This window comes from Heptranchias perlo, chromosome 5, assembly GCF_035084215.1.
Source record: "Heptranchias perlo isolate sHepPer1 chromosome 5, sHepPer1.hap1, whole genome shotgun sequence".
NCBI lineage: Eukaryota > Metazoa > Chordata > Chondrichthyes > Hexanchiformes > Hexanchidae > Heptranchias > Heptranchias perlo.
Genome location: NC_090329.1, coordinates 21,843,797 through 21,854,101, shown reverse-complemented (window position 1 = coordinate 21,854,101; position 10,305 = coordinate 21,843,797). Strand labels below are relative to the sequence as shown.

At 41.6% G+C, this 10,305-nt stretch overlaps 1 protein-coding gene across 1 annotated transcript in view; it reads right to left on the bottom strand.

Annotated features, from left to right (window-relative positions):
* Positions 1-3,476: 3,476 nt before the first annotated feature.
* The window catches only part of tbp (TATA box binding protein), a 35,217-nt gene continuing 28,388 nt past the window's right edge, over positions 3,477-10,305 (bottom strand). Inside the window, exons 7-8 of the mRNA XM_067984090.1 lie at positions 6,923-7,017; positions 3,477-4,019 (exon numbers count right to left, since the gene is read on the bottom strand). Coding sequence (XP_067840191.1) covers positions 3,940-4,019; positions 6,923-7,017 — 175 coding nt within the window. The 3' untranslated portion in view covers positions 3,477-3,939. The remainder of the gene's footprint in view (positions 4,020-6,922; positions 7,018-10,305) is intronic.

Sequence of the window (10,305 nt, the reverse complement as noted above, 5' to 3'; positions counted from 1 at the left end):
GGGGCTGATCTGATTGGCCTCCAACAACCACTACCATCTTCATTTGAGGCTCACCACCTAACAACTCACCTACCTTTTGTACTGAGTGATATCAGCCTCAACCAGGAACTTGTCCAACTCCCTTCTGATCATTTGCAGCAAATCCGCACTCATCGCACGAGCCGACGACTTGTCCAGAGATTTGAACGCATAGTCCAGGCTGATACGCTTATGCACCACTGAGGGAGTGCTGCACTGTCGGAGGTGCCGACTTTTGGATGAGATGATAAACCGAGGCCTCGTCTGCCTTCTCAAGTGGACGCAAAAGATCCCACTGCACTATTTCGAAGAAGAACAGTGGCATTCTCCCTAATACCCTGGCCAATATTTATCCCTTAACCAATACCTAAAAACAGATTATCTGGTCATTATCACATTGTTGTTTGTGGGACCTTGCTGTGTGCAAATTGGCTGCTGCGTTTCCTACATTGCAACAGTGACTATATTTCAAAAAAGTACTTCATTGGTTGTAAAGCGCTTTGGGACGTCCTGAGGTTGTGAAAGGTGCTATAAAAATGCAAATCTTTGTGTTATAGGCTGTCATGTATTCTCACTTTTGCCGTGCAGTGGCATAAGGACAGCAGAAATTCTCTCAGCATGAAGTTACATCAGCCATTTTAAAGCGATTACAATGCTGGAAAGTTTTAAACTCCCATAAAGAAATAAAACAGGACAGATCTGTGATCCATTACAACCCAATCCATATGGTAGTAATCCAGAGGCCTGGGTTAATAATGCAGAGAACGTGAGTTCAAGTCCCACCTTGGCAGTTTGAGAATTTGAATGTTTTTTTTAAAAAAAATCTGGAAATAAAAAGCTGGTATCAGCAAGTGATCATGCAGCTGTCGGATTGTTGTAAAAACCCAACTGGTTCACTAATATCCTTTAGGAAAGGAAACCTGCCGCCCTTACTCGGTCTGGGTCTATATGTAACTCCAGTCTCACACCAATGTAGTTGACTCTTAATTGCCCTAGCAAGCCATTTCTAAGGATGGACAATAAATGCCGGCCTTGCCAGCGACACCCACATCCCAAGAATGAGAAAAGAAAAACTGCGACTATAATAATTTCCTCAAAACGAAAATATATTGTGTAGTGGGCTTTCCTATAATCTCTGTTCTAAACAGTCTTCGAAAAATAGTATAGGCGACAAGATTCTAGCAGGTTACTCATTTCTATATTAGCCATTACCTTCCATACAATGCAACACTGCAGGGAGATGGAAGTATGAGCTTGTAATAAAAACTTACATTTATACCTTTCATCTAATAAACACCTCAAGTTGCTTCGCAAGAAAGGCAGTGGACACTAGGCAGGAAGGAGAGAAAGCAGAGGTGGTCATAAGAGGCTTTTAAAGGAGTTAGAGGTAGCAAGGTTTAGGGAGAATTCGAGAATGCAGGGCCAGGGTGGCTGAAGGCTTTGACAAATGCAGAAAGTGGAGCAGAGGGAGCACAGCTGGATGTCTTCCTGAGAGTGGCCAACATAACTGCAAACAGATGTTAGGTGGGTCATTGGAAGGATGAGTCACCCAGTCACATTGGACTCCTAGAACTTGTTCCCTCACCTTTTGGGGGGCAGTGGCTGGAGAGGAATTTCCCAGAGTTTCTTCCTAATTGGCCTATGGTTTTCTCGCCTATCTCCAGGAGATTGCTGGTGGTGATGGATAGGGGCAATGGTATGCAGTTTACACCATGCCACTGTAGGAAAGGCTCGAAGGACCAGTCGGTCTTTGCCTGTAAACTTGGGTTGATCCAAAACTCTGCTGCCTGTATCCTAACTCACACCAAGTCCCATTCATCCATCAACCCTGTGCTTGCTGACCTACTTGGTTCCCAGTCCAGCAACGCCTCAACTTTAAAATTCTCATCCGTGTGTTCAAATCCCTCCATGGCCTCACCCCTCCCTATCTCTAACATCTGCCAGCCATAAAACCCTCAAAGATCTCTGCGCTCCTCCAATTCTGGCCTTTTGTGCTACCCAATTTTTACCATTGGCGGCCGTGCCTTCAGCTGCCTAGGCCCTAAGCTCTGGAATCCCCTCCCTAAATCTCTGCGCCTATCCACCTCTCCCTCCTCCTTTAAGACGCTCCTTAAAACCTAACGTTCCTGTGAAGAGCCTTGGGATGTTTTACAATGTTGTCAATGTCCGTTATAGGTTCATATTTTCCAGTAGTATTCCTAGAATCTTAAATAGAATGCCCATTTTTTTTAAATTACGGGTTTTTAAAAAAAAACATCATTTAAAGCCAGCACATTAAAGAAAACCATTCATTCTCAGCACTGATAATTCTTGGCCCATTCAGAAAGTTGTAGGTTCAAGACTCACTCCAGGTTTTGAGCACATAATCTGACTCTCCAGTGCAGTACTAGGGGAGTGCTATATTGCCAGAGGTGCTTTCTTTTGAATGAGATGTTAAACGGATGTCTCTGTGGCCTGCTCAGGTGAACGTAAAAGATCCCATGGCACTATTAAGAGCAGGGTAAATCTCCCGGTGTCCTGGCCAATATTTATTCCTCAGCCAACATCAAAGTAGATTCTCTGGTCATTTTCACATTGCTGTTTGTGGGATCTTGCTGTGCTCAAATTGGCTGCTGCATTTCCTACATTACAACAGTGACTACACTTCAAAAGTACTTGGCTGTGAAGCACTTTGGGGCATCCCGAAGATGCGAACAGCAATATATAAATTCAAGTCCTTTCTTAGTCTAGAGCACTGTGGATGGAAAGCGCTCAGAATATGTTAACTGATTAACCAAAACTTAAATTAATACATCACCTTACTTCAAGAGTAATTAAAACATTTCAAGGATGTTCTTAAAAAAAATTATAAAAAGGAAGAACGTGCATTTATAATCGCACCTTTCATGACTTCAGGACGTTCCAAAGCATTTTACAGCCAATGAAGTATTTCTGAAGTGCAATAATGTAGAAAGCACGGCAGCCAGCACACAGCAATGTGATCATGACCAGATAATCTGTTTATGGTGTTGGTTCAGGGAGAAATATCAGCAAATACAGTAGGGAGAATTCCAATGCTCCTCTTCGAATAGTGCCATAAGATCTTTTACATCCATCTGAGGGGGCTGACAGGACCTCGGTTTAACGTCTCATCCGAAAGTCTGCTCCTCAACAATGCAGCGCTCCCTCAATACTGCACTGGAGTGTCAGCCTAGATTATGTGCTTAAGTCCTTGGAGTGGTACTTGAACCCACGACCTTCTGAAAGGCAAGAGTGCTACCAACTGAGCCACGACTGACACCTATATAGGTGGAATCATCAAAGGTAGCAGGGTCTGAACCCATCAGCATTGATGAAAATAGGAATTTTAGTTACCAGCAAGTTTGTTGTGAAATTCTATTCACAGCTACAAAGAAAGCAGTGTCAACATTTAAATATTCAATCAGCATAACCTTGCATTAACAACCATTTCCAATGTATTGAATGGAAAAAAAAATTTAATGTAAAAATCTCAGTTGTAAATCGGCTGCCAAATCAGTCTTTGATCGTGCTTTAAAAAGCAAGATATTTTCAAGTAAAAGTGAATTAAAAAAATTGAGCTTGAAATACATTAACAGATACATTTACACGGCTTACATTTTATAAAAAAGTTGAATATAAATAACATGCAAAACAAAATGTTCCATTGGTTGATAAAATTTGAAGTAAAAGACAACTCAAGTTCCTGACAATGATTTTGAAAAAAAACTGCTGACATAGGGTGGCCAGACTGGTACTATAGTTTAAAAAGTACTAATTTTACTCCAAAATCATTGCATATTATAAATCTGTCGCACCCCATGTAAATGTTGCATTGGAACACCAGCAGAAGACAGCGTTCAACTATACAGGCAGCAGCATGGGAAATGGTCCTTCAGGAGTAGGAAGTCCTTGAGAACAAAATTATGTTGTCTTCCTGAAACCTTTCAAAATTGGATAGATATTTTCAAATGCTTCATAGATTTCCCCACGAACTTTTGCACCTTCAGAAAACAAAATTGTACACCCATTAGCAAATTTGAGTGAACTTATTAAAAATAGATTACAGGACACAAGGCATTTCATTTTTTTTTTACAAACACAACATCCAGTAGGATGTTGAAAGCTTAGTAAATAGTTAGATCGCAAATAATTAATCTCAGAGCAGAAATGTTTTCATCGTCTCTATGATGGAATCATACAGAGCATAAGTAGAGAACAAGAAAAGGTTATTTAGCCATCAGAGCACATCCCTGTACCAACTCATCCAGCCTTGTTACCAGATACATTTTGAACTGAAACATATCCGCATATGTACAATTAGCTGGTGTTAGACTCTCATTATATGCAGCAAGTTGAGTCGAATCGGCCAGATAACTCGCAGCGTGTTATTTTAGAAACTGAAAACTAAAGCAAAATACAACTGAATTCAGGCACCGGAAGAGATGCAGAATAAAATGGGATGAATAAAATTTCTCATTAGTTTGAACAAGTGTCAACAATTGCTGCTGATTCAATGCTTCAGGCACCAATGACAATTTAAAAGTTCACAATTGTAAATCCAAAGTAACAATTGGTGCAAAATGTACATTTTGCAGAACTGTTCTGTCCCATTCTGGATGGGTAGAGCAGTTATTTTATTTTTAAAAATTAAGTAAATTTCCATGGTAACAGCAGCTATAAGAGAAGCTCTATATCCTGCATGTTCATTCTAATCAAGAAATCGAAACAACTGAAGCAGTGTAGTTACTGTACTACAGGTGAAGCATACAATAAGTGATAAGACATGCTTGTTACATAATTACTTCAAGCACAGTAATTGACCACTGTGTCTTAAGTTTGCAAGTGACACCAAATTGGGTGCAGTGTCCTATAATGCTAACCAGCGACCAATAATCCAAACGGACCTGCACAGGTTCAGTCAATGGGAAGAAGAGGCAGGTGGAATTCCGCCAGATCAGTGCAAAGTCATGAGATTAGGTGAAGTGAGAATGTGGAATGCACATTAAACAACAGCATACTTGAGATAACAGAGCAGGAGAGATCTCTGGGAGTTTTGGTGGATGGATTGTTAAAATTGTTGGTTCAGTGCTTGGAGGCAGTCAAGAAAATAAATAAAATGTTGGGATGTAAAGCTAGGGATATAACAAGTCACAATGAGATGACACTGAAGTTACATGTGGCATTGGTGAAGCAACATTTAGTGTACAGTATTCAATTTTGGTCTCATAAGATATGCAATTATTGGAGGGGGTGCAGAGTAGAGTTGCAAAGTTGATTCCTGAAAGGTGAGATATGATGAAAGATGGTCTATTCTCAGACTTTACATTTAGAACGGCACCACTTCAATTCCAGTAATCTTTTATTTATGTTGGTCACATAAAAAACTATACTACTTCTTAAAATGTCCACACATAAAATGACCTTATTTATATCACACCAAATCCGTGACACCTCTAAGGCAAGACAAAAGCCAAAATGACTCTGGCTGCAGCATACTTTGAAGAACAGTCTACGGCGAGAGAGAGAATGAGAGCACAAGACAACTAGATGTTGAACACTTCCAACCTATGCAGAGCAAGAGCCAATAGAATGCTGAACTATAAAAATCTAACCCAAGTTGTCATGATACATGGAAGACTTGAGTGCTGGATGTACTGCAAAGAGCCACAAGACTGATTCCCTACTGTCAAAGGTCTGAATGAGGAAAGACTGGATAAACCTGGAAAGGAGGTACCTGAAAAGTGATCTTAAGAACATAAGAGGAGCAGGAGTAAGCCGTACGGCCCCTTGAGCCTGCTCCGTCATTCAAGATCATGGCTAATCTTCGACCTCAACACCACTTTCCCGCCCGATCCCCATATCCTTTGATTCCCCTAGAATCCAAAAATCTATCGATCTCAGCCTTGAATATACACAATGACTCAGCAGCCACAGCCCTCCGAGGTAGAGAATTCCAAAGATTCACAACCGAGTGAAGAAATGCATCCTCATCTCAGTCTTAAATGGCCGACCCCTTATCCTGCAGCTATGCCCCATCTTAGATGTGTACAAGATAGTCAAGGGAATGGAAGAGGTAAATCTGGAATATTACTTTAAATTCTGAGAGTAGGACAAAGCGTTCAAACTTAAGAGCCAAATTTAGAACTGATATCAGGAAATGCTTCTTCACACAGTGATCAACACAAATAGATCTCTAGGAAAAGGTGGTAGAAATCGCAAACAACTGGATTTTGAAATGGGGGCAACTGTTGGATCTTTTTGAATGGATGAAAAGATGGGCCGAATGGTCTTCCTCATAATGATCTTGTGATATGTGAAATGTCACTTAAAATGCAAATATGATTCCACTGGCACCAGCTACATAGCCTTAAGGCACTCACAGTATTTCCAGTTATATACTTTGCTATTGCTAAAAAAAAATAAAAGGAAAATGAAGACAAAGTGGGAAAATAGAAATTAGGCATGTCATTTGAACCTATGCAGCAGCAGTTTGAGCAAGTGAAGGTTTTGGTTTACATTCTGAGGCATATCGCTTTACAGGACTAGAAGGGACCATTGTGGACCCCCTGTCCAGTCTAAAGGTTTGAAAAATACCACAAACTTCACTCACTCTCGTACCTTCAATTGGTTTCTCTGCCAAATATTTATGCAGTTCCAGCTTAAGTTTTGTTAACCTATCCACCTCCACTGCCTCCTGGGCAGCCTGTTCCATATATTCCCAATCATCTGTGTAAAGTAGTTAAATGTAATCTGTCTGCATTCCCTTTCCTTCTTCTCGCGTCCACATCATGAGCTATGTGAAAGTTGATGTAAAGGGGAAAAAGAACCATTCATCTCTAGCAAAATTCTTAAGTGAGCAGTTAGCCATGGAAACCAATCTAATCAAACAAGTGACGCAACCTACCTGTCAATACAACTTTTCCAGACACAAATATTAGCAATACAATTCTCGGTTTGATCATTCGGTAGATTAATCCAGGAAACAGCTCTGGCTCATAACTAAAAAAAAAGAAAAGGTTTGATTACTGACCATACGCTACAATTTTAACTTATTGTGGCACAGTTCTGGTCAAAGAGATTAGCTCAATATACATGGTTGGATTTTTAAAATTATAACTTGAATTATATTCATCTCTCAGATCCGGGTTCCCGTCAACCCAGAGTGATGGGATGAAAGTTTCCTCTGATAGATATAAGGACTAAGTGTAATGAGTTTGACAGCCTCGACCCAGTTCCTAATGGGTACAGATTCACAGGACAAAACTGACCATAGTTAAATAAAAATTAATAATCTTACTCAAAAGCCAAAGGATGGTCCAGTAGATGGTGCTAGTCAGAGGCTGGGGTTGGGGCACAGTAGAGGGAACTTTATATATCTGCTATATATAAATATAAAATGTGTTGGGAATGATCAGAACTAGAATTAAAAGGCATTCATATTTCCTTGGCTCTAAGATTACCCTTTCAGGTAATCTGATAGTCAAAAGGAGAAGGCTTCACATTTCTGAAAGGCCGAGAGTGAATCCACTGGAGCTGAACCACTCTGGAAGAGCATTAGTAATGGTAAATTACACCAGTGGCCGAAAAGGTAGCTCCCTCAAAAGTAAACAGCTTACTAAACTATTCCTATAACCGATTTCTGCTAAATCAGCTCAATTTTCATGATTTTTTTGTTCTGGTAAGTGTGGACAACAGTGAAGTAGTTGGCAACGGGGGAAACAACCTGAACTCAACCCAAGGATTTATCTTTGTTCGCAATAGAATGAAGGTAGACCATCAGATCAAAACGGCTCTGAATTTATTGAAAAGAACGGTGCCCCCGGGTTAATCTTTGGCCGCTAGCTAGTCCCTGTCGCACAGGGCAGTACATGCTGGATCAGCCCTAAATTTAGGACATTACTTATTTAGGATACTAATGCTCCAAATCATGAGGAGATAGTGAAAATGATGTGAACAAATTATGCCCAAAAGAGGTGGAACAGCAACGCTGAAGACGTTACTTCATGACCTTGAAACTGAAAGTGATTCTCCCCATGCCACTGGAAAATACTGAAGGAGGTGGGGTTGAAGGTTCCTATAGTCAACAAATGGCCCACTGTACAGGAGCCTCATCCTCTGATGAACCCATCTCAAGTCCCTGGAAGAGACTCCTAGCGCAGTGTGTTGAGTCCGCTTCAGACAGGGTGCACAAAGCCCTGTGCATGGACCTGGATAAAATTGAAAAGCCTCCTTCAACGTAATGAGACTCCCTAGCCCAACATCTGCCATATTCTTAACCTTTTGGATGTGGTTGATATTAGGCTTAGAGGCTTCCAGTAATGCTTCCACTGGCCACCAAAAACACATTCCCTATCAAAAGGAAACTGAAACAGTTGATATTACAACTCCCAAGCAAAAGTATAGGAAAGCATAACCAAGCCACAGGGTGCAGTGCAATGCTATGAAACATGGACTTGCTATTGAGATAAGGCCCAGCACCAGGTTACCAGATGCAGTTCCAATCTGGTTGTCAAGAGGGGAAAAATGCTTCCTAAAAAAGGGCCCTGGTTAAACCCAGTCACTGACTTAGCTCAGAGATGAACAAAAGCCAATTAAGTTGCCTGGTAAGACAGGGCATTCGCGTTTGGAGAGCCTCTGGCACATACATCCTGCGTCCTAGGGTATCCATACATTCTTACTCTCACTCAGATGGTTCAGAATGAACCTTCTGAGCAACTGGCTTTTTGTAATGAGCGAGGACTCTATGTATAACTGCAGAGACCAGTACCTGATCTAGAGGGACTGCTGAGCCAGAATGTATTTTGTACGACCACTCTAACCTAGGGCAAAACCCAAGAGCTTCTCTAAATAGACAAATTCCTGGAATATTCACCCAACGATAGCAGAAACACATGAAACATGACAGGATGTGCCTGGTGTTTAACTCCTGCAACACTGGTGTGAAGTGCCCTAGTAAATCCAGAATTGGTTTAATAATGCTGCTCTCTGGTCACTCTCAGTCATCCTCCTCACCTCCGTCCAATTTTTTTGGATTGGGCAACCTTACAAGGTGGGTTAAAAAAAAATGGAAATTAATGGGCCAAAATACCAAGGCTGATTCATGGGGAGATGTCACTTGTCAATCCAGTGTTGCCAATCAGCCAGCACTATGACCATACAATTGCCCCAACCCCAGGGAAATAATATCACCCATGGTTGGTTATCACACAGCATCTGTGAAGAGTGGACTGTGAGGGGGCTTGGGACAACCATATCCTGGCTCAGCGAGATTACCAAGACTCTGCCCTCCCAAGAAGCCATCAACAAAATCTTCGAGGGGCCGCCATCCCCAGAGGGAAGGGAATGAATGACCATCTGCACTGGGGATATATCAATGTATCTCTGGTCTGAAGAGGGCGACCGGGTGAAGAGACGGAGCTGACTTGCCTGGAACCCACAGGGTGACCCATACTTACCTGGGGAATGCTTTTGTTTAAATGTTCCTTTCCTAGCAGGAAAAAAGGGTCAATAGCAACAAACCCTCTAAAGCTGGGCTAGAAATAAATTGTGGAGCTTCTGTATAATTTGATCGGTGCCATTAAGACCATTTGCTCATTAACACTTGAGGTTGAAATTTGATCTCTTGTATGCTCAGTTGCTCCATCATTTTGTTAATTCTACGTTGTCAAATCTGGCTAGGGAAACCAATACAGATTTGGCAACTGGATGGATTGAGAATTGGGGAGACCCAATTTGGCTCAGTGATAGCACTCTTGCCCAAGTCAGAAGTTCGTGGGTTTAAGCACATAATCTAAGCTGACACTTCAGTGCATTACTGAGGGAGTCCTCCATTGTTGGGAGATATTAATCAGAAACCCTGCCTGCCTATTGTGGATGTAAAAATCCTGCGGAATTATTCGAAGACAAGTCGGGTTGTTCTCCTAGTGTCCTAGTTATCATTTATCCCACAACAAACACGATCAAAAACAGTTCACCTAGGCATTTATCTCACTGCTGTTCATTGGACTTTGATGTGCACAAATTGAATCATAGAAAGTTACAGCACAGGAGGCCGCCATTCGGCCCATCGAGTGCGTGCTGACTCTCTGCGAGAGCAATCCAGCTAGTCCCACTCCCCTGCCCTATCCCCGTAACCCTGCAAATCTTTTCCTTTCAAGTACTTATCCAGTTCCATTTTGAAGATCATGATTGAATCTGCCTCCACCACCCCCTTGGGCAGTGCATTCCAGATCCTAATCGCTTGCTGTGTAAAAAGGTTATTCCTCATGTCACCTTTTGTTCTTTTGC